A 25656-nucleotide genomic window follows, 5' to 3' on the forward strand; every position below is an offset into this window, starting at 1 on the left:
AGGCTGCAGTGATCTGCTATGATTCATCTTTGTAATCGCTTCTTAACAATACAGTGCAAAAACTATTCATATTTGAGAGGAACAAGAACAAAAATAAAGATGAAACCATGATTATAACAATATTTTTAGGGATCTTTGTAGAAAACATAAAATACTTTAGATAGCTTAACTAGTCCGTGGTTAAAAAAAAGAGTTGAACAATGAAAAAAATGAAAAAACAGTTTAAAAATAGGATCTCAAAAAGTAAAATTTCATGATCTAAAATGAAGTAATTGTATGTGAAAAGTTAGAAAATCAAAACTACATTTGTTTTCTTTTTCATTTTGAAAACAATTGTTAAACAATAATTTGTTTTGGTTCCATGTTTCAAGTAATGGATATGTGGGATTTATTTCCATTCATATTAATATCATCAAAAGCCCACAGAGTGCCCACATCTTTCGCTTTCTCTCATGACTCGTGTAGGAGGCATTTATACTGTACATGACCTCTGAGACACCCACTTATCTAATGAATAACACATAGTTTTACTTTTTGAATTAAAAACTACAGAACAGGAAACAGCAAACATGCTGCATTAGAGAGAAGGTGTTTTCAAAGTTAAAGAAAGAACAAGAGCCCTAAAAAACTAAGAGCATTTCAGATGTTTGAATACTAAGTGAGTCGTCCACTAGCTTTTTAAAGAGCCAGTCAAGTGTGCCAATGCAGCCAGCTCGAATACTGCACCCAGTTCTTGCTACATTATTGTATTAATGTCTTGCTTCAATGCTCCAACTCTGAGAATGCACGCAGCCCCAGTTAAACCAGTAGCTAAGAGCGTGTGCACCCAGCTGTAAATGCAGCTCCTACTCCAGCAATGAAGTCAGTAACCAGTCAAATTCCTGCTTCAGGTTCGGCAGCTCCATCAGTGCACCTGCTTTACTTCCACATTCACCCGGAGCTCTAGCAGTACACTCACCTCCAGCCCATATGTGTCCAGAGGTTTTGCACCAGCTATGCATTCACATCTAGTTGAGCTTTGCAACCTGCACTGTCCGCCGCTAGTCATTTATTATGCTGAGTTCTTCTTCAACTTGTCAACCCGCTGCTGAACTGCTGTTCTGATGGTTTAATGTGTGAGTTGGATCGCTGTTCCCTAACACAGTAGGCTCTGCAGTAACACTGTAGACAAAGCATTGGTTCCTGTCAGATGTATGCACCCTGTGTGAACTAATAAAAAATAAGCCTTTCTTACTACAACTTACTATACAGTATCATACAAAAACACACTTTCAGACAACAATACCAACCAGAAAGCCATACAGGTTCTTTGCCAAATGTTGAAAGTTCACATTAAAACTTTTATAGCCCTGTGTACCTACCTAAAACAGGAGCTTGGAGCTGTAGAACCCAAAAAGCCCAGCCCTGTTGTCGATCAATGAACTAGATTCAGTCAAACAATCCTGCTCTATATCAACCCAGCTCATTTCTTCTTGTAGGTTTCCTCCCTACAACAAGTGCTCCATCCTAATCAATGCCAGACCTCTGCTGCCAAGCAACAGAGGGAACCCCATACAGTCTTACTCAGCACAGCCCGACCCTATCCAATCTGCAATTGTCTGCATGACGAGTATACCGTGCTACAAGAGTTGACATACCCGTTTGGATGTATACAGTGGGAAATAAAGGGATTCGAACTTCCGATCAAATTAATGGAGGTCAAGGTAATCTATGATAAAATGCAGCATATGAGTACAGATTGTCAACCTAACATCATTCTCTGTGGATGTGTCTCTTGGAGGGCAAAAGCTTTGTTGGAATCGGCTACAATGTTCCACACTGGATCCTAAATTTAAGAACAAACATGTAATTTTAAATGACCCTGAGAGATTGCAAGAAAAAAAAGAAGATATATTCTAGGTAGCACGACAAGATTAAACCGCAAGAAAAAATATGGCGAGCAAGAACAGCAATGTGGCACTTTAACAATGATTAGATGTTACTATGTAATGGATAAAACAAACCCATCTGTCTTGGCCAAACAGACGCCCTCTTTAACTCTGAAAGAAAACAACACAGAGTCTTTCAGACTACGACAAAGGCCTCTCCTTATCATAACCTGAGGTGTATGAGGCCATGCATGAGGCCTCTCTAAAAATCTATGAATAATGAATATTACTAACCTGCCATTAATCTTTAAGCAGCCACTGTGTACAAAGAATATGTTGGATATTGAGTTTCAAACACTCCCACAAAGCAATATAAAGCCCGTGTGAATAGTGGTGTCATTCATGGGCTGTACTTACGTAAGAGTTTTCATTAAAAGACCATACAGTGTTTTCTCTTTTTGGTCACACAAATTTCTGCCACAGTATAGAAAGGAATAGGGGACAGTAAAGGTGTAATATAATTACATAGAAAACTATTCACAAACTAAAATAACTGGTGGTTAAATTAAGCCCCATGGTAGAGAACTAGATTACCTTTTAAGCTACAGTACAGGTCGACCTGCCAAACAAAGTGTACTCTTCCATCTCCATTATTTGTGCACCAGCATTATAGGTAGCTTGAAGCACTGGGCTATAACCTCACAGTACAAGCCACGATGCAATCTCACTGCAAGGGGTTGTGTCTTAATACAGGCTAGAGGACAAGGACTTCCTGAAAAAAATTCTCTTTGGAAAATGTCACGAGTAAGGAACCTTAGGGGGCCATCACTAGGCCAATCTCCTTGAGCAGAAATTAAATGGAAAAAAAAATCCCAATTGATAGCCCAATATGTCTCATATTTAGAATATGCTCTAAGACATAAATACTGTAGGTGTACTACAGTAACACGATCCATTCATTCCCATTATGGAGTTTTTTTCTCTGCACTTTCCCCCTAAATCTTCCATCTCCTTGAAAAAGGTTCAGCATACAGTGGATCACAAATACAGCCAATACACTTAAAACAACTAATTAACTGCCAGCTGTGAAAAAGGTATGCATATCACTGAATTGTTCAGGTTTATAAACCTTTGGCCATCTTGTAGAGGGGGGTCAATCTCCTTACATAATTGTTTTCAGACACTGCTAAGCTCATTGACTGTGTTGTGCTACTAATCCTTGCCCACCATCATTGTACATCTGTGTGAGCACAAGGGCATGTGCATATGCCTGCGTCTTTGTGTGGGCGAGTGCAGGATATCCTAGTTAGCATTATCTTTATGTGTGATTAAGTGCAGATTAGAGATATTGTGATGTATTTTATCTCATGGTTGCATTAAAATCATTCCATACCAATAAAAGTAAGGCAACACTACACAGTCATAAAAGTGCAATTGTAACTATCAATTCTTAATGTTAGAATTCAGCTTGCAGACTCTGAAGCAGCAGCATAAAAGCTGAGAGGAAAAAGAGTGCTGGATACTCAGGCCGGCTGAGTTCAGGACCATGGACAGCTCTGCAACGTGTCCTGGCACGTTACATGTCACTTCAATGGAAAACAGGGATGATTGTCACCATCAAGCTGCGTCAGGGGACACAAGTACAGAGACTGGACCAGATGAGATGCTTAATTGGTTGAGTGGTGAACTGTAAACATGCAGCTTGTGGAGAACCAGTCCTGGCTGTACCTGACCTCATTTGTTTACCATTTGAACGCACTGTGCCAGAAATTGTTAAACAAATTAAAGCAAATTAGAAGCAGCTTGTCTAAACCCACAGTGGCTGGGCTCATTTGCAACACTAGTTATCATGAACGTGTAAATATATGGGGCTGCTCTTTTATCAGGCAGTTGGCGCCTCACTCTTTAGGACAATGCACTATATGTGGTTGTTCAGGTAAGAGAGTGACAAAGAACAAATACATAAGAATCATGTAATCACTGTGGCATTTAGTGAATGCCAAGGAAGGAAGTGTGGCGTGATCAGCTCCTTTTGAAACAAGCACATTCCATCACATTTCCTCCCTCAGTACACGTCACTCATTCATTAGTGCTGTCAAATGTTTGCCAGATCAATTTTGACTGATTTATTAAAAACACGGCCATTTTCTCCTTAATAGTTTCCCTGCGCGATTTTACCGCATTCTGTGCATTTTTGCACACAGGCCCGTCGTCTTATACCGCCGCCTACAATGAAATGTTTACAACGGTGCTGGTGCAATGGCACTGGCACGTTGTGTCCAGGTACTGCCGCCCCTATGTCGCTATGAGGACCTGACACTGTGCTGTATTGCGTGTGTGTGTGTGTGTGTGTGTGTGTGTGTCTGTGTGTCTATGACATTCACCATCCTTTTTTCCAAGGACATCTCACCGATACACCTTTGTAGCCTTAACGCGTCCCTATCTATTATAATAAAAATGCCGCAATGAAACACATTGCTTGCCGCAAACAAGCACATTTTGTCAGTGAAGCCTTCAGCAGCGGAAGCCTGATTGCTTAAATACAGAGGTAGATTAGGGTGCGCTTCGGGGCAGGCTGTGTGTGTGTGTGTGTGTGTGTGTGTGCCGATGACAGAGCGTTATGTGTTAAAGTGTATAGCTTGCAGACCCTCGGGTGACGGGAGGGGTGGATATAAATGGGGGGTAGGAAGCAGGTGTCTTTTCCAGCCCTTACCTAAAATCGCTATATGGATGAATGATCCAGTATCCGGCCGTTTGAACCCTCTCTTGCTCTTTCTCCACGGCTTTCTGACTGCCGAACATACGCAAGGAGAACTTATTGACTCCGGGCTGCATCATGGCCCCAAATTGCCTCTGCATAAAACCATGTTGCCTTGCCGCCCCGTCCAGATCGTCAAAACCGACCATGGCCTCTTCCCGCTCCCCCTTGAAGCCCACTGAGTTGCCGTGGTCCTTCTGGCTTCCCGTGTTATTTTTCTGTATCGAGTCTTGCCTCTGAAAAACATTATTCCCATCCGCCTTCTCCTCCTTGTTGCTGGAGAACGAATTCGATTTGTCTTCCATGGTGTTTTTAGTTTTCCCGTATTTCTTTGTGGCAAAGCGTTGCGTCTCCTGCTCGGGAGGGCTGCGCGCAAAACTCGAGAGGACCCGCCGTGAGCTCTCCTGTTCTTTCTAATTTTATTATGTCCTTCAAACTGTTCAGCTCCTCCGCCTTCAGTGCGAGTGCTGCAAACTGAGACAGAGTGCCCGAGAACCCTGTGGATCAGATTTCTTGGGTTACCGCCATCTACCGACGGCCCCGGCTTCTACCGTCCAAAGCCTCTGTCTCACTTCGCACGGCACTGCGGTTTAACTGGCACATGCCCCTGCACCTTATTTACATAATGTGGCTCCGTCACCTTTCCGCTCCTCTGTCACCAACATCACACATGGCGGGAGGAAGCCGGTATTATAGTAGCAGAGTTAATGGTATATTAAGTTAATGAAGACCTGTTTAAAAAAAAAAAAATTATCAATTGACAAAGCATGTGTGCCTCCTGTGGCTCGACTGGCGGCAGGTTTGTTTCCCACTGAGGAGTGATAATAGAAGACAACACGGTGAAACAGACTGTGATGCCGGTGTGATCATAGTTTGTGCCACTGGTCATATGAGTAAACTAGTTGAACATCTTGCGGAAATCACACATTTTAAAGTGTTGCAGATATGATCCAACATTTAGAGTGTGGATGCACTGACTGCATAGATAGAAGCACTTGTTTGCATATAAGCAACCCAAGCTTCATTATACATTGCAAGTAGATTATATGGTCCAAATATTGTTGTAATAATAATCATCTGCATGGTGCATTTTAAACCACAGTTAATTAGGTAATGTCTGCAGAATGTATTATGACATACTGTAAACATTTAGGGACTTCTAATGCATCTCTTAAAGTATACACACTTTGTTAAATCAACATATCTATTGATTGTTTGGGTTTGTGAAACTTCAGATAATGGTGAGAAATTCCATCACAAATCCAGAGCCCTGTGACACCTCGACAATGCCGGTTTTGTCCAACCAACAGTCCGAACCTCAATATTATAAAAAGAAATCCTACAATTCCTGAAGCCCAAACCATGAAATGTTTGGCATTTTGCATGCAAAATCACTTAAACAATTATCAAAATAGTTACCTATTCATTTCTGTCAATCGTCTGTTGATTATCTGACTAAAAGTTGCAATAGAAAATACTTGAGGAAAGTGCAAGTACCTCAAATGTAAAAGACAAAGACATAAGATTAAAGAGAAGCAGTGAAACAACAGGGTAATGAAGTGATGGGGAAGGAAAATGTATGTCATTCATTTAATAGTTTTAGTTACTTTTCAGATTAAGCTATTTAAAAAACAAAACATATAATCCTTTTAAAGAATACCATGCATTGTTATAGATTAAACTACCCAACAGTGTATCAATTAGTAAAATTAGCTCCATCTTGACAAACTAAAATAACAAAATGCTGCTTACACATTAATGCATTAGTAATAATAATCCAGTAATTAAAGGTAGAATAATATAACACTCTTTTACTCTTTAACTTGTAAAAGAGTATTTTTCCATGGAAGTATTGCCATATTTTACATACCTAAAGAATCTGAATTGTTCAACCCACTGCTGTAGGTACAGACAGATACTTTTATCTGTTTATATTTTATTCTGCTTTTTATTGTGAGTTAAAACGTTCATTAACATTTAGGCAAAAAAATCGATTCACAAGAATCATTTTTGAATCAAATCTTGAGCCCAAAAATCGATATTGAAACGAATCGTGACATTTTCTGAAATGTGCACCCCTATTCAAATTCTTGCTTGATTTTTGAATAAAGATGTGCATAGTGAACCATTTAGAGCTTGCTTTAATTAATCTTTATAAAAAGAATAATAATGATCAGATCACTTCCTTGAACCATGAGAGAGCACCATTCAGTAAAACAGACTCTCTCCCCAATGTGCCATTACATACCCACACTGAACCCACACGATCAGTCTTTTCATGGCAACACAAAACCGCAGCTGTTGTGTACATCGCTAGAGACAACATTAGCTCAGAAATGTTGCATGTTTGAAAGTGGATTATTATGTAATGATCCAAATGTTAACGTAATTGAAACAGACATCCCTTGATTTTTTTGTGTGCCTTTATTCTCTCAGCTGGGTTTGTGTTGGGTTGGATTGGTTGGCATGTGTGTTGGCAAATGTTTCCCCTACACAACGCTTTTGTAACTTCAGTTTCATAGTTAATGGGGTCAGGGAGGGGAAAAAATGTTGCATAAGATTTATGGCTTAAAGTAATACTGATATTTAACAAAGTGCAAATCCCAGATGGTCCATTCACATGTCAGGGACTAAATACAACAAGGATACATGTACCAGTAGGGGAACAAGCGTAAGATGGATTCATGTAAGGTAAACCTTCATTTTAGGTTTCGTCAAATCTCATCACAAATCACAAATTTGCCTCAGGGGGCTTTACAATCTGTACACCACACGACACTCTCTGTCCTTTTTGACCCTCGCTTTGGATAAAATGTCCCCAAACAAAACCTTAAAATAAAAAAGGCAGGAAGAGCAACTGAGGACGGATACCTCTCCCAGGACGGAGAAACTTGCAATACAGAAGATGTCATGTGTACAGAGTACACTAACCTAAGAAATAGAATGTGAACATCTATGAGAAAGAAGTATCCAGAAGGATGTGAAGCAGCTTTCAGGTGCCGCCAAACAGCTAGAGACTGAGTCACATAACCTCCTCTCCACCAAGTAACCTGGAAGGTGGACAGGCTACACAAATACACAAGGAACAAATGACGGAGAGAGGCCGATAAAGAGAGAGATAGAGAGAGAGAGAGAGAGAAAGAGAGACTGAATCTCCTGAAAGACGTCATGCATCTGAATCTGCAGGATAATTCCTCCAATAAAACATTGTGTTATTGTAGTTTTGAGTGCGCGGTGTGATTCTCTAGTTACAAATGTCAAAAATGAATGGTAAACTATTGTATTTCCTTTTATAATTTTCATCAAACTTAAAGTGGAATTTGAGATATCAGTGAGCTTTGAGATTTCTCCATGAGATTTCTAACCTTATACAGTTTGGAAATTTACATTAAAAAGTTGAATATACTGCATGTTGTTTCTTGTTAAAGCTGATCCCAGTGGGATTTAATCCTGCCTTATATTATTGTACAGAATATTAATAAAATGGTGAGCCAAATATCCGGCTTTCTGCATGACAAAATGGGTTCCTGATTTGTTATGATGGCCCCATGCTGAAATTGCATTGTGTCTCTAAGATTACGTCCAGTCATCTACAGTCAATACCTCATCTGGACATGAAACAATACATACCCCCGCTCTGCCAGCCATTGCTTATGCCACAAATAGCATCAGCCATCTACAGGATGGCAGCATTGTGTTACAATGCCCCCATCGGCTCCTTCTCATTTTCTCAAAGTCATTTAATGTATAGCGAGCTTATCCTTTAGAGAAGAAGAAATGCTTTGTTTCTTTTATTCACAATATTTTGAGGCATCATTTAGATTATGCTTACAACAAAATGGGAGAAAAAAAGGTTTTTGATTATTTTTTACACTATAACAAGTTTACTGGAATGAAGACATATAAAGTAATATCAAACTACATTTAATTTTACATAACTACATAAAAGTTTCTTTTCTTTTTACATCGTCTGTACTGTACTGTAGTGTCCTTTGTTTTAGAAATCTTTCCATATCAAGTGCGGAGTACATTTTAGGAAGTAAAAGTTGCAAATCCCCGTTAGTTTCACCGAAACATCTGAGGGACCAAGCTCAATAACTGATGCAACTTAAAAATACAAATCTTCCACCTCCTGGGCCAAACGTGACTACAACTTGTCCTCTTTGGACTCTTGTCCCATGACTGACTTTAATTAAGCCACGATTGGGGCTGGGAAGATGGTGTTGTAACATGATTGCAGGCTTTGGTCAGTCTCCAGCTGAGACTATCAGGGTATCATGGACGTCAGCGATGAGGCTGAGGCATTGGGCGAGCACCAGCCGAAGGTCAAGGTTGACTCAATCAGCAAACTGACTGGTAGAAAGAAATGAGAGCATTACAATGCTCAGTCAAGAAGATGATTATGATAAAATGTAGAGTTATAGGTTTGTAAACATCAAAACGGTTAACCCAATTACTGTAGAAAAACACACCGTCCCATTGTTGCATTTTCTCACCAGTGAACTCATCCACTCATCCACTTACAAAATAAAACACTAAAAATATTTCAGCAAAAATTAGAAGTTAGAATGAAACATTTGCAGAACAAAACCTTTTCCCTAACGTGATGTCAGTTGCAACAGGATAGTGGGGTGGGACTTAATGCATCAATCAAACAAGTAAACGAGTTACATGCCAGTGAGGTTAATGTGAGAGTTGGCATTACCATATCATAATTAGATCCACACAGTTGAGCACTTCTTTAACCTTTACAGATTATGCAGCCACCCTCTCGCTCATTTCTATGAATTAATGGTCAACTACTGCTTATCCACACTACATGAGAATGAGAGTGTGTGTGCCTCAAGGCAAATGAGGTCTTGTAGGATTGTCAGTGGCTAAAGTTGCACAGTATGAAGGAAATATCTAAAAAAAGTTGACCAGTGCCTGAACTGCACATGAACCTGTTCACTAGATGGATCCCACAACAACTTGAAATTAAACACTGTTGAGGCCACGTTCATGTTATTAGATGGTAGAGGTGGAAAAAGTCCCATGTTTACAACTTCATCACTCCATCATCTCAAGACAGTTGTAGAGGTTGGCCATTAAAAATAGTGTGCACTGACATAATACCACTACATCCATTAAATTTGAGTTTGATTACCACAAATTTAAAATATGAAAAGGGTAGCTAGAAGAGTTTCCGTGACTCTGGTATGACATTAATGCAGTATAAGCACTGGTTAGTTCTCACTGGTTGTCATGGATTTATGGCATGGTCTGCAAAGTAGTGCTGTGCCCGACCCATTCAACACACTACATTCAAATTCTAAACCAATTTGGAGTATGAAGTTTAGTCACCAAAGTGCCAGAATTACGTATACTGACATAAGTCAGGGATCAATGGATGTCATTAAATCCACTACTAAAAATACTTACTACGGATTACTACACGTAGCAAGTGGACACTGCATATGCCCCAAATCTGGAACTAGGCATTCAAAGGCTGTCAGTGGTGCATCAACACCTGCTCCACTGTCCTGCCATTGTCCTCAGGGCAAATGTGCCTGGAACCGTCATTTAAACAGACCTGCAATACATGTTACACTGCACCTGCAACTTTCTTGAGAAAAAAAAGCCACTTAAAAAAAGTTCAACTTTATGGAGAAAATAGGTGCTTAAATGCTTTACACATTCTGTAGAAATGTGGTTGCAATTGATCTAAACAGATATGCAGAAAAGTAAAATCCCTTATAAAACTATACATACAGTATAGTGTTCTGAATTCATTGGGGCAATAATAGGTTGCAGTGTTTGAGTTTCGTCATAGAATTTGAGGACACAGACTTTGTGGTGCAAACTTTGTTGGAGTATTAGTAATATATATTACTATGTTTTGGAACACGCAACAGTGTTTGTCATTGGGCTACATGTCCTCCTTCATGTTGAGGTGGACACCAGATTATCGTGTTGTATGTAACTGAGCTGTAGCAGGAGTGAGTTCCTAAAACCCTAGTGAGCTGCCTGTCTAACCTGGATGCAACCCAGCTTTCTCAGACAATTGTGTGACCCAACACCTGATCCTGATTAGCTTGGGGAGACAAATAATTGTTGGTTAATACAGGTAAATCATTTTAGAGCTCACTGTGTATTGTAAACACTACCTCACCCAAGAATCTGGTCCCCATCCAACATGATGGAGGAACATATAGCACAATGAGAAACACTGCTGCATGTTCCAAAAACCATCATAAAAAACATAATAGTTTTATTAGTGATACTCCAAACTGCAACATTATTGCCTATTGGGTTATTATTGCCTATTGGTTTAATTTAAGTGTCTTTTAACCTTTTTCAAGAAAGTTGAGAAAGTGCAGTGTAACATGTGTTGCAGGTCTGTTGACGTGACACAGTTCCAGGACCTATGTCCCCTAGACAGTGGATCAGGTGTTGATGCACTATTCATTGACAGCCTTTCAATGCCTAATTCCAGATTTGTGGCATACACAGTGTCCACTTGCTACGCGTAGTAATCCCAAAGGATTGGCAAGTATTTTTAGAAATGGATTTACTGACGTCCATTGATCCCTTGATGGGTGGCGTCTTTCAGACCAGTCATGGACCTCGTTGAGTATAGTTTTGTTTATCAGTACGTGTGGTTGTGTGTAGGCTTCTTAGCTATCTACTTGCAGGCCTAACCACAGTGCTTGAATAATGGAGTTAATCTGATAGAGAAGTGCAATCAGGTTTTCTTCCATTCTAATTTAAGAAAGTTGCCATGTTTCTGTCTGCCGTCTTATCTGAAACTCATCGTAATGAAAACCAAACAAGAATCCAATGATGATTTCCTCACACTGACCCTAGTTATTTCTTTATGTACTCAGCAATTTTGGTTTGTTGGACTGTCCTTATGCTGGGTTTCCCGTCATCACATTTGCTCCACAATCACCAAATGTTCACAATACCGTAGGAAACTAAAATGATTTTAGAACGGGGTTTGTCATTTGGTAGTTTAATGCCCTGCACCTACTGAACTGACATAAGAGAAGTTGAAGAATTTTCCATTTGAAAAGGGTAGAAACTCTCATTTGATTTACACATTAAAGATATTACAAGAATATTGCCTCGAAAGAACTACATGTACCTATATCAAGACAGGTCTTTCTTCAAAGTGCCTCTGCTAATGCATCAGTAAGTGCTTGGGCGCATACCATCACACTTGTGCATTTCTGTCCTAAGAATAATAATGAAATCTCTGAATCTTTAGAAACAAAGTTTTTCGAGGAATTACCAAGGCAAACTAAGATAAGAAGCTTTTCTGTTCTCATTACATGACCATTAAAGAGTCTGTTCTTTGACTTGAAACAATATTATTATTATTATTATATAAGAACAAGCTTCTTGGAACATTCTGTCTCAGCATTATTACTTTTAATATCTGCTGTTTTAGTATGGCTGTCTGTCTTTTCTCTCTGAGGCAGCTGTCGCATGCAGTGATTTTACCTCACAGTGGATGGGGCTGCACCAAGCTGGACAAAAAAGTTTCTATCCCATGTTTCTCCCTTATATTCATGGTTATGTCATTGTCTGTGTCTGTGTCATAATGTTTTTTGATATAAATGACATTTAAATATGTAAGTGTTAGGGAAACATTGTGATACGTACTTTCCCTCTGATTATTATTAAAACGGTTTTCATCATAACAAGACAAAACACTGCTGTTGCCATCTGGTATCTGGGAGCTACTGTCTTGTCCTTGTCTGGAGCATGGTGTGGTGAGGAAAGAACAGGCGCTCCTTGACTGAGATAGCTAACAACATCAACTTTTTATTATGACTATAGAGTTTTATCACATTCTACATTTTCTTACAAAAGCTGTTGTAGAAAGCTTATTCGGAAGTCACTTTCTGTACTTGTGCTGCGAGTACTGTAAACTGATTCTACTTGCAAGTAAACAAAACTTTATAACTTCAGTGGTTCTCGGTCTATTCTTGATAAAGTAAATATTCTAACAGTAAGTGTCTTTTATCACATCAATATGTGATTATTCAGTTTTTAAGGATACATTAAAGATCTGTGGTTCAGCTTTAAAACCTTATCATGTCTGAAATGTTGCGTATGCATGTCTGCCATGCTATGAGCAAGTTGAAACCCCGGAGTAAATCGATGACTACGTCATGGCTGGCTGAGTATGAGAGGAATCTAAATGTTAATTATGGCTCCAAAAAGTCAAATCGCCTGAACGTTGAAAGCCAGAGGTTTTAGAGGCCGTTGGGAAAATCCCATAGTAATCATGGTGATCTAAAGTACTCTAGCTCCCAGACAGCGCAGACCACATCCAGCTACAGACAGACAAGTGTCCATCCGTGTGTGTGTGTGTGTGTGTGTGTGTGTGTGTGTGTGTGTGTGTGTGTGTGTGTGTGTGTCTGCCTGCATTTGGGGCAGGGAATGAGAGGAGGGAATTACTTTAGATGAATTGAGCAGAACGTTTTAGGGTAAGAGGATACAATGTGTTCCTGAACCGAGGCTGGGGAAATGAAGTGAAGAGTATTCTACAGTAGGGCTGCTTGATTATGGAAAAAAATCATAATCACAATTATTTTGATCAAGATCAAAATGATTCAACACCATTAAAAATGGAAAGATGTTGCATTTATTGAATTAAAAAAACAATGAAACAGTTAACAAATCAACAGTGAAAACAACCTAAACTGGGACATTTCCCTTAATACTTTTCCTGTTTTAAAATTTTTTCTCATTCAGAACACAAAACTAAATAAGAGTTTACTAGCAAAAAAATAATGTGCACATTTTTTCTTGATTACTCTGTTTTTGTGATTGTTAGGATGTGAAATTGTAATCACGATTAAAGATTTGATTAATTGCACAGCCCTACTCTACAGAGGCAAATATGTAATCTGTGACATCACCTCTTCCCTCATCCATCCTCTCCCTTATCCCCTTCCTGTCCAAACACTGAGCCTCCTTGTCGACTATTCCTCTCAACCCATATCATTATTCCTGACACTCTAGCCTTCCCCTATTTCCACCCATTTTATTCTCCAGTTACTGCTTCATCTGTCCTCCCTAAACCCGAACCCATCATTTAACTATCTCTATTTTTCCCCATTCTGTCATGGCAGTAAGGCTTCCTGGTGTTTTGGTCTGCTGCCTCAGCAGCACAGCAAAGTCAGACCTCGCAAAAAAAAGGAAGTTCCCTGCAGCTCTATCCAATACCACATACGGCGCCCTCACCTTTGACGATTGACAGCGTTCAGGCTTGATTATACATTTCCCATACCAAATGGGTAAAAAAAAAAGAGGAAGCACTGACTTGCTGAGTTTGAAATATACATGCACTGTGACAAACGTCCTCAAAATGTAATCAATGCCGTTTGTTTAGACTAAAGTAAAAGATGTCTCAGGAGTGCACAAACCCCAGTTACATGCACTGCAGCAGATCAGCGCGTTGCAATATCCAGCTCAGAGGTTAAGGAGGAGCTAAGGTCATTTGAGGGTGACAAAGTCCCTTAATCTCTGAACTTTATTGCCTTGAATTTAGCCCCTCAGGCAGTTTTTAATCCCCAACTGTCCCAACAAGCTCCACCAATCAAATGATTACGTCTAGGGTCTGCAAATCCTCACGAAGAAGCCAAGATTTGTGTGCAGGCAAAGTGTTGTCTCAGTCCCTGTTGAAGGTTTTGGAGCAGGATAAATTCATTGATGGTTTTGATCTTTTATGGGGTTTGTTTATAATGATAAAGGCCTAAGAGATATGGAATCAAATGCATCCTTTAGCATAATAAATGATTACATGTTGCATAATTATTAAAAGGATAACTCGGGTTTATTACAACTTGCTTTCATAGTTTTAGCCATTGCTTCTATCAGTAATAACAACATTGTACTAAGGGCGTTTTCACACCTTTAGTTTGTTTGCTTTGGTCTGAATCAGTTGATGAGTTTGTAAACTAGGAGCGATTTCCCCTTGGTTCGGTTTGGTTACACACCTGGAAAAAAATCCAAGCGTACCAAAATGCGTCATTACAAATCATGCAAGAACGTTCACTTCTCAATATATTGGTCAGATGTGTCTGGGGTGGGAGCAAGAAGAAGGTCCTGTGTTCTGGACTAGTGCATATTTCTTGCATCTCCACGGTCAAACCAGCTCATTTCGTTTAAATAATGAGACATTGTTTCGCGTGAGACATTACTTCGTCTGCTCTGGTCACCGAGACCGTAGCGGCGGCTGGTTTAACCACGGACATGTGAGTGACGGCGAGCTTGACTGCCGTCTATTTCTGTGAAAGAAACACTGCAAGCGGCTACAGTTTGGGAACGATTGCTAAACACACCTGACTACAGGTCACATTAGCTCAGACTTGCGGAGTGTGTATAGTTGGTGCGGTTCGAGGTCGGATCCCGTTCTCACCACGAACGAACCGCTCCAGAGTTTGACTGAGAGCGTATCGAGATCGCCTCATCAAGCAGGTCTTGGTACACACCAATAACAGTAGTTACAATGGCAAAGCCAGTTTCCAAGGGTCCTGCTGCTGTGCATGCTGGCTCACTGGCAAGGCTTGGGTGAACCCTTCAATTCATTAGGTTATCTGTTAAGAATCACTTCAGAATTATGGGGTTGTAACTTTGAGAAGGAGCTTTTGATCAGAGAGTCTCATGTGTCTGTCTCTCTGTCTGTCTCCTGATTGTCTTGAGCTTAATTGCTTTACTGTGTTGGACCAGGCCCATTGGTGTTGTATTAGCAAGGGATCAACATATAACAGCTCAGTGCTTGATAAATATGAGTGACCCCCCCCAACCCTCACTGTTTGTTAGCCTCCATGTAGCGATGTGTTTGAATCTTTATAAATACAGGCCTTTATCCTGTCCAAAAAATAAAATAATAAAATAAGGTTTTGCAGTAATGTGTTTACATTTTGTTGGAAACTGAATCACAGACCTGGATGTGAAATGTGTTTTTGCTTGCCTTGTATCGATGATGAGCTGCATCAGTAGCAAACTAAACAAGATGTACCTGGCACACATGCCGCTACTTTATTGAAATATGACTTGAATTCATTTTGTTTCATTTCCCTCATGTTCCAGGTGGTTAAAAGAGAAATGCAGTTTGCATTCAGGGCCGCATTTCTCTAGCTGTAAAGCTTCCAGAGAACATCCTTTAGCAGAAGTAGAAATCATTCCATTTATTTTGCTTTTAAACACGATACAAAATCTGTTACTGACGCACTGTATTGGTTTAGATTGCCGTAGCAGTCTAAACCAATGCAATATTTATAGTGCTCTCTATTTGCCAGGATCAGAAAGTGTGATAAGAACCTCCTGTTTATACTGTCAGGATCCCTTAATATTTAATTGACCATTAGGAATCAGGTTTTTTAAAGTCTGTGGTGTCCATTTTAAACAGCCACTCCAGATTAAACACATAATTTCTTTGTGATTTATCAGATTTGTTAATAACTTGATGAGGATGATGAGAAGTTTTTTTCTAATGGGGCCCAGAGTAGGTTAGAGAGGTGAAATTGTGACCACGGGGTTGTGGATTTCTTCCACTTGCCTAAATGAGGAGAAAACAACCCGTCCAATATTTGCAATATGTTAATTTCTATAGAGGCATAAAGTGAGTCATAATAATAATCATTTACATTTTTTCTTGATCTTTTCAACATTGATTAGAATCAAAACAGGCTCAAAACAAAGCTTTAAATCCAGGTTTAAGTCCTGTGCTCATTCTTATAAATAATTAAGAAGCCCACAATGGCAAGGTGTCCCAGTTCGATCTCAAGCTAATGAATCTATCACTGAGTCACTTAGCTCATCAGGCTCGACATCAGTAGACCCAACATTTAACCAACAACGCTTCAGCATGACTCTGTTAGCTGGAAGTGTTAGCTGGAGGTGTCAAAGCTCCTCTTCTGTGTCATCTTAACTCTTATTTCCCCAGAGAAAGAACAGTTCTTAGTCTGTTTTATTATCCTGCTTGTCTCATTCTTAACAAAAACATTGTGACTTTAAGAGACTGGAGGTTAGATTGACTGACCACATTTTGTTTTTACTGCATTTTAATCCCTGTTCTCGTCGAACATAATTTGCTGATGCCCTAATGCTGGCACTGTTTTTTGTTTGCTTGTCGGTCTGTCGTGAAGCTGGGACTCTTTCAACAACAGTCACAGAAGAAACTCTTTATATAAAATTAAAAATGTAATCGTGTAAGAAATGAATGTTCCTATGCCACATTAGTATCTCAAAATGATACAAGCGTTAATAGAGCGGAAAATGTCCTACGTTATTGTTACACTGCACAAAGCTCTAGTAACAGATGCAACTTCACTAAGAGACAAAACTAAATCAAATAACTGAATGGAATTTCCTTCAGTTTCAAATATCAAAAGTGTTGTTGGCACTCATGTTTTAAAATTTGCACATAGCGGATATGTTCTCGAGTGCTTTGAGCTAAATGCTAGTGCTAGCATTGCCACATTCCAGTGATGTTTAGCAGCTATGTTTTACAATGTTCATTGTCTTAGTTTAGCTTGTTAGCATGCTAACATTTGCTAATTAGCACTAAACAAAAAGTCAAAATATTATTATTTTTGCATGTATTTTGTTTTAAACCAAAGTTTGGAAATTTTGAATTGAAAATGGCGCTAAAGGTTATCAGAGTTATTTGCTACAATTCATCCTGAGGGGGACATAAATGTCTGTACCAAATATCATTGTGATCCATCCAATAGTTGAGATTTTTCAGTCTGGACCAAAGTGGTGGACCAACCAACAGAGCAACATAACCAGGGTGTTTTTTTGATCATGCAAAACAAAACATGCAAGAATTAAATGCCCCTTTCAATAGGCCTACCATGGATAGTGCCACTTGGACAGCTATGCTAAAACACTTATTTATGAACTTCAATATTCAAAAGGACATTAATCTAAAAAGTGAAATAGCACAACGTGGTGTCAACATAAAACACAGCGCTTTCAAGCCACGGAGCAGAGTTCACTTCACGGCAAAAACAAAATACTTTCAACCATGAAATGCTCGTTCGACCCTCCGGAGTGTTTTAACCACGATCTTTTTCCTAAACTTAACGACTCGTTTTGATGCCTAAACTTAATCAGTACCGCATGACGCTTACCTTTTCTGGCTAAACTCAACTACCATGGCACCTGAAAGGACTGTCCTCTGGCATTTTATTTTGTCCCCATTAAAATAATTCAGCAGAGGCAGGGATATTTAGACCAGAAAGGGGCAAATTGCACCTTGGACATAACCATCCAGAGCAATGCAGCTAGCAAGGCTGAAAAAGGCTAACCACCTTAGAGCAGAGATCTTCAACAGGGGGTCCGGGACCCCTAGGAGGTCCTCAGAGTCACTGCAGGGGGGCCTCCAAATTATTGTCAAAAAGGTTTTTTCATAAATTAATATGTCTTAACATAATTCTGACATATTTTTAGCAAATATCACCACCTATCACCACTGATGATAGGCTCACTGTATAGCCATCTACCGATACAGTTAATCCTAAGATTCTTGTGCCACATGTTTAATATTAAAAGATGATTTATAAAATCATGCCAACAATTATTGTTTAATAGCTTGGTGTTCTATGCAAAAATATAAAGGCTTTAGGTCGCTTACACGTTATTGTAGGCCCAGTTTAATATGCAACTTCATTTTATACAATATATGTTATATGGGGTCCCTGCTCCGTCTCTTTTTTAGTTAAGGGGTCCTTGGCTTAATAAACGTTGAAGACCCCTGCCTTAGAGACTGTAGTCATTGTTAAGACAATACCCATGTGCTCTGATAGCCCATAATACCATTATCTGGTTCTAAGCAGATTAATAAACAAACAAGGTGGAGCTGGAGAAGCGGCAGCAGGATATGAGGTGGCAGATGAGCTGAGAGAGATAGGGTCAGGATACAGTATGTTTAGCCTATAGCTTAGCACAAAAAATATGAAGCAGGGAGAAACTATTTATTTGGACATGAGTTGAAATTGTGGTTGTGCACGGGAGGTTAAAAATTAGCGAGTTACGTTAAAATGATCTGACAAGCTACATTACTTCCAATGTAAGGTCTACTGAGGTTGTGTGATGGTTCCGAAAGTGCTGCCAAAGTGTGAGTAATATGTATCATACATGACTGTATTGCTGGTAATAACCTCTTCCTGTGTTGCTGATGTAGATTCTCCTCATCTACACATAATGTGAAAGATTCGTCACTGCAGCATGCAGCAAACCTATCTGAAAGCAAATAATCCAAATTAATTGTAAATTGATAGAATTCATGCAGCAGTCCCAGCTGCTTCTAGATATGGTGTTGCCATCCCCTAACTGAGAGGTCACAGTATAAATATTAGGTCCTGGCAAACTAAAACATTGTTCATAAAACTGTGGACAATAGCTCTCAGCCCTCAAGCTCATACAAGCTGATTATACACTACCTGGAAAGCACGAAATGGCAGAGAGCCAAAGTAAACAAGTGGCTGGTGAAGATAGTAGAATATCAAGCCAGTCAAAAGACTCTTAGGAGTTGGCAGACAAACCAGAGCTACATTGTCAGTGAATGTTTAGTTTACATTTGACAGATAGCAAGAAAGAGGATTCCAATGCAATGCTCATTCTGTGCTGTAGATTATTTATCTTTCTGCTGCCTTACTTAAATCAATCAAGACCTTGTTAATTGTTCTTTTACCTTTATTTTCACCTCTTCTGTTTAGGAACTTTGCTTCTTTTTTTAACCTTCAGAAGATAGATGGTAGTATCTATTCTCTCCCGTCAAGTCATCGAACATAACTCTCATGGACCTGAACATTCTCAACAACTTTGTCTGAAGATATTCTGCAGCCATCCTCTACATCAGAGATCTTCAACAGGGGGTCCGGGACCCCTAGGGGGTCCTCAGAGTCACTGCAGGGGGGCTTCCAAATTATTGTCAAAACGTTTTTTTCATAAATTAAAATGTCTTAACATAATTCTGACATATTATTAGCAAATATCACCACCTATCACCACTGATGATAGGCTCACTGGCTTATAGGTAAGGTAGTCACTAAGATAGCCACCGATACAGTTAATCCTAAAATTCTTGTGCAACATGTTTAATATTAAAAGATGATTTATAAAATCATGCCAACAATTATTGTTTAATAGCTTGGTATTCTATGCAAAAATATAAAGGCTATAGGTCGCATACACGTTATTGTAGGCCCAGTTTAATATGTAACTTCATTTTATACAATATATGTAGTAGGGGGTCCCTGCTCCGTCTCTTTTTTAGTTAAGGGGTCCTTGGCTTAATAAACGTTGAAGACCCCTGCTCTACATATTCTGCTATCTACAGACGTATGATCTTATTCATCTTGAGCTCCTGAAAGTAATAAAACGAAACAATTTATTTTAAGAATTTCAGAATGGTTTCTTTTTGACCACTGTCGTTTCTGTTAAACTGGGCATACGCTGTTAGATTTGAGACCATTTTTGACCCAAATTTTGCCATGCAGTACAGGGGGGGAGCGAGGACCAATAAACTGCTCCCAACCGGCCTGGCAACAAAGCTGTCATTCTGTGTTTATAATATTTGATGGCCTGATCTTTTTACTTGTATAAAAAAGTTGCCAAGGAATTGCCATTTTAATAATTAATCTGCCATTTTGATAATTAATCTACCATTTTGATAATTTATCTGTTGCTCTCTTTAGGGATGGTCAAATACAAGTCTAAAGGGTCTGGGCCATAACTTTATTAATTATGATAATACAAGCCCTACAATTTAAATGTCTTGAAATTATTGTGGTCAATATGAGACAACTGAGACAATTTTATTATTTTTGTTGCTTTGTGATGGGCTGGAACAAATTTTATCTTGCAGAAAGCAGTTACATATATGAAGAAGAGGGGGGCTAACAGCTTAAAAAAGGTGAAAGATCAACATTGATATAAAGACACACACACAGACACACACACACACACACACACACACACACACACACACACACACACACACACACACACACACACACACACACACTTTGTTAAGGATAGTGGATGTTTTCTTTTTTTCTATTATCGATTGCTTTCTCTTCCTAAGCTTGCAATAAATCTGCTTTGGCGTAACAGACTATGGATGCTCTGCAGCTGTAACCCCATTGACAGAAAGCTATCAAGTAATACAGAGAAGCTCCAGCTGAGTCGGCGGTTGCGGGAAGCTGGCAGCGTCCTGCTATTGACTGATGTTGTAACCATGCTTTCAAGAAAATGAGTTTTCAGAGCCAGAACATACAGGCACTGATGTATTGCTCACAACTTTCCACCTTTATGGACATCAGGGCAGAGAGCTCCATCCTCTTTCTTGTCCTTGTTACTCAATGCACAAGGTGGTTCAATGGAAGGTCAGACTGAAGTCTCACTAATCAAGAGCGGCAAGTGTCTCTTGCTGCGTGGTATGCCTGTGCCCAAGAGTCTACGGATTTGCGCATTTACAGTCATACATTTGGATCCCAAGGCAAAATGTTGTGTTCCAAAGTGATGATGTAAACTCGCCATAAACCCAACATAATGTTCTGCAGAGCAGCAGCAAAAAGTAAACAGCAGCTGTCTGGGACATGTGACTGAGCGCCTGCCACACAGGGAACAAGCTATATCATGATTGATAAGCCCAAACATTGCCTTAATTGAACACAGTGTGCCAGCCAGACATATCAGCTTGAAACAAACATACACGCATGCATACATACTTTATGCATGAATAAACATCATACACAACACACACACTTTTTTCTCACACGCACTTCCATTAATTTGCTGTTATTCTCTTGCTGTCTGCCTCCTCGCTTACTGCTTTCTTTTTGTCTGCCATTTCTACAGCTTTCCTTTTTTTTTGTGCCGCACAGAAATCCCTTATGCAACAAAAAGCCTGGCTCAATATATTATCGGACATCATCATCATACAAATAATGTAGCCAGTGTAACATGTGGTGGACAGTTGGTACAGCTACCAGTCCAAATGCAGCCAGTTCCCACCCCCCTTCCCTCTGCCAGCAACCTTAAACAGGGAGCCGGAAGGTCAGCTGTGTACCGTTCCCCTGGTTTCATCTCATTATGTAAATCTTGCAATAAAAATGCTTCATGGTGATTCCGGGTTTTTACAAAAGAAATAAGATGATGCTAATCTAATTTTGAACATTTCTACATGTTAAAATGGGTGAATCAGTTGTTATGTATGTTATATGCTATGGTGTATTCTTTAGATTATATAGGGAGTGCTTTAATCTAAACACAATATAGTCTCATATAAAGTAGATATAGAAATTGAATCATCTAACTCCATATCGCTGGCAAGCCCATTTCATAATAATAAGGCGATAAGGTCATATAATGTATATTCTGTCATTTAAGAGCACACACACCATCACTTCATTCTTGGAGGTCAACTTAAGGCTAATGCGTTTATACAATGCAGTCTATAGTTCCTGAACGGATCAGAAATGTATGATGAATGTTTTTAAAATCTATTTTTGGGGCTTTTTTTAGGCCTTTATTTCCACAGGACAGATGAAGACATGAAAGGGAAGAGAGAGGGGGAATGACATGCAGCAACAGGTCGGAGTCAAACCTGCGGCCACTGCGTCGAGGAATAAACCTCTATATGTGCGCAAGCTCTACCAACTGAGCTAACCCGGCCACCGATGAATGTTTTTTTAAGAATTATTATTAATTAATAATTATTATTGTCACATTATTTTAAATGTATTGTCGTTTAATGCGTTATTATAAAAATATAGATTATAGCCACTTTAAGGTACCTGCATAAACCCATTATATGTGAAATACTGGCTTGAAATCCTGAATTATTATACAATACTTAATCATAAAATAGGTTACATGCCATTAGGCAGGACAAGGATGTCTCTGAACATAGGCAAAAATATAAACCACAAAATCTAGTCTATAGAAATGAGTCATTCTGAATTTCCATATGGTGGGAGGAATATGTTCCATGTATGCACATGTTGACCATTTGTTTATTTAATTACCAATGGTATACTGCACCTTATTACCAAGACATGATAGTTAAAGCACAGTAAATTCACTTCGTAATGATAAAAAGGAGCCTTTGCCGTTGCTAATGGGCACACTTTTTCCTTGTTAGCACTTCCTGTCTCCACGGACACTGCTGGACTTTTTGTGAATACGTGTGTGTCGGTGTGTGGTGTGTGGTGTGTGTGTGTGTGTGTCTGCTCTTGTTCTCTATTAGAATTTGTCACTGTTTTCTGGAAAGTTGGGCAGAGGCTCTATAGTTTCACAGTGCCACTTCTCTCTGTCTGCGAACTGGGATGTGTTTACAAGTACAACCAGGGCACCTGACACTTTGTGTGTAACACTAGAACAGTACCCACATCACTCACACCAGCACTGCAGGATAACATTTGATCACAGACACCTCAAGTGCAAAGAAAGGACAATACCATCTGAGCAGAGACTAAATCTCTGGGATTATTATAACAAAACAAACAAATGTTTTATGCATGTTGTATTTAATCCGTAATCAATATTTACTCTAATCTAGTATTTGTCTATATACCCTAGAAGTGTTCACTGCGGGACAAATCTGCATATTTGCTCAGTACTGACCAGACAGTTTTTTTATGACCAAATGCTTAAAAATTGCACCTTGAACAATTCCTGTAACATCCTCTGTTTTTTCACTGCATTATTTCTTTATCTTGCTGAATGTAAACAAGAGTGTCACAGGCATGGGCAGAGTTGGTTACATTTCCAGGTTTTAGATTATACAAGAGGCACAGTTTTCTGTATGATTAATATTGCAGTTAACCAAGAAGCTGCAGATAAATCACAAGCGCTGCTTTAAATATAATCTTCAAGGCTTTGATGTCAGCATAACTGTATACAAGGACTTTAATGTAGGTCAGGTTAATTAATTATATTCTCATGAATACCTAACATACAAGATCTAACATACAATAAACATCAGATCAGGAGTAATAACGGGGAATTATTTAACTGGATATTATCACAAAATAACCTAACCCAACATATATTTGCACTGTAGGTAGTTCAGGGGGCTGGAATATATCAGTCTGCATTTGGTCTATTTTCTCCAAAATCAGAGTAAACACTGGTGCAGGATTTGAAATATGGAAAAATCTTCGGTCTATAAAAAAAAAAAAAAAAAAAAAACTTAGGTATTTCATTGCTGCCATCACATTAATTGTATCTACAGTTCTATAGTGCGTGCCACCAATGTCCTAATACGTTTTCAAGCACACACACATACAGTGGTGCTGGTAATGTTTGGTTGGTGTATTGTTACCAACTGTTATACTGTTAGTGTGAATATTCAGCCCATCTCAAGCCCTCTTGACCATCACTGCTCTTTCCTGCTCTTCAGGTGAATGCCCCACTGCAGCAGCCACTTGTACATTCTGCACTAGTCTGTGTGCATTTCAGCCTTTTCATTAAACCATTAGCCAAATATTTTACAAATGATGTATATCCAGGCCAACAGACTGTATGTATGTATGTATGTATGTATGTATGTATGCATGCATGTATGTATGTATGTATGTGTGTATGTATGTATGTGCGCGCGCGCACACACACACACACACCTTATAAACTCATTTTCAAATTAACAAATTAAAAGACCATCACTACTACTAACATCAAAGTATTCTGGTTATATTAAAAGGCTGTTTCAAAGCTCGTTAAATTGGTATTTGTGTTGCATGTATTCATGCAGTATACTGTTCTCTGTGTGTTAGTCACACATACTGTACGGGTACTGTGTTTCCACACGCACAGACTGCATTGCAGCACTCTACTGCCTTCTCCCCATCAGAGCCTTTTATATTCACTTATGCAAGGCGTTCATCGCTTAATCTGTGATACCTTTTTTGGTCCAGTGATGTTCTATGGTAACTCTCTTACTTGCCATTTTCTTTTGACTTTACGGTCCTTTTGATTGTCCCTCTTTTCCCATCATACTTTGTTTCACTTGCATCTTGAAAGAGCTCTGCACACATGATAAAGTGATGTTTGCTAATTTATGTTTATGAGAATGTAAAAATCATGGATCAAGTAGTGTCCTCACAGAGACAGAAGAGCAAAGGTGTCTTTGAGGTAATCAGCCTGACAGAGAAGTGAATGGTGTAGATTGTTAAGCAATATAAACGATGCAAAAGGTTGATACACAGCTTTTTTGGTCTGTGTGATTACGCTGCAGACACCCTGCCGTTTGGCAGCTGGTGTAGGTTGCTTGACATCTGATCGTATGTGTGTGGATGTATGCATGTGTGTATAGTATACCATTTGTGGGTCTGTGATGTATGTGCATTATCCCAGGTGTCAGGTTTACTGTATGATACAGCCCTACTTTGGTATTTTAGGCTTACAGGGAGCTAAACTAGGTCCCTCACCGACACATCCCACCCTTCTCTTTCTCCTGCGTCATCATCTCTCTGTCCCGACCCTACAGTCTGTGATTATAAGGTTGTAATATTTTATGGGGGAAATGTACAGGCTTGTGTTGTCCCAGAAAACTTATCTCTGAGGGTCTTGAAGCCAACACCAGATAATATTCATAGACACATCAAAGCATCGCCTCACTTATTTCTGCTGCCAAACTGTTTTTTTTTTTTTACATCCAAACCACCAGACAAAAGCACAAAAAGTATTCATACATACAACACGCCACCTCCTGTCCTTGGAAATATTTGTACATCACTAATCTTGCAAAAATAACTCAGTCTAAACCAGCTTGTCCATTTATATGTCTCTTTTTTGACTAATAATCATGGTCAAGCACATCAGACAACAACATGGCCAGATGGCATGGACCAGATGTTTATGATTACTGAGAATACAAAATGATTCCCGATTTGAACATCATTAGCAAATAAAAAAATAAAAAATCAAGAGAGAGAGAGAGAGAGAGAGGAGGGAGGTGGGTGAAAGAAATTCCTGTTTCTGGCTCTGAATCAACAAAGCAAATAGGAATGCCCCTCG

General features: G+C 39.3%; 1 protein-coding gene across 2 annotated transcripts in view; it reads right to left on the reverse strand.

Moving 5' to 3' along the window:
* The window catches only part of hcn1 (hyperpolarization activated cyclic nucleotide-gated potassium channel 1), a 107412-nt gene that overhangs the window by 66379 nt on the left and 15377 nt on the right, over window positions 1–25656 (reverse strand). Inside the window, exon 1 of one of the 2 annotated variants that reach the window (XM_028602297.1) lies at window positions 4582–5017. The exons of the other annotated variant lie outside the window; for it this stretch is intronic. Coding sequence (XP_028458098.1) covers window positions 4582–4931 — 350 coding nt within the window. The 5' untranslated portion in view covers window positions 4932–5017. Of the gene's footprint in view, window positions 1–4581; window positions 5018–25656 lie in introns of those variants that run through there. 2 annotated transcript variants of the gene reach the window in all.

This window comes from Perca flavescens, chromosome 16 (genome assembly GCF_004354835.1).
Source record: "Perca flavescens isolate YP-PL-M2 chromosome 16, PFLA_1.0, whole genome shotgun sequence".
NCBI classification, from domain to species: domain Eukaryota; kingdom Metazoa; phylum Chordata; class Actinopteri; order Perciformes; family Percidae; genus Perca; species Perca flavescens.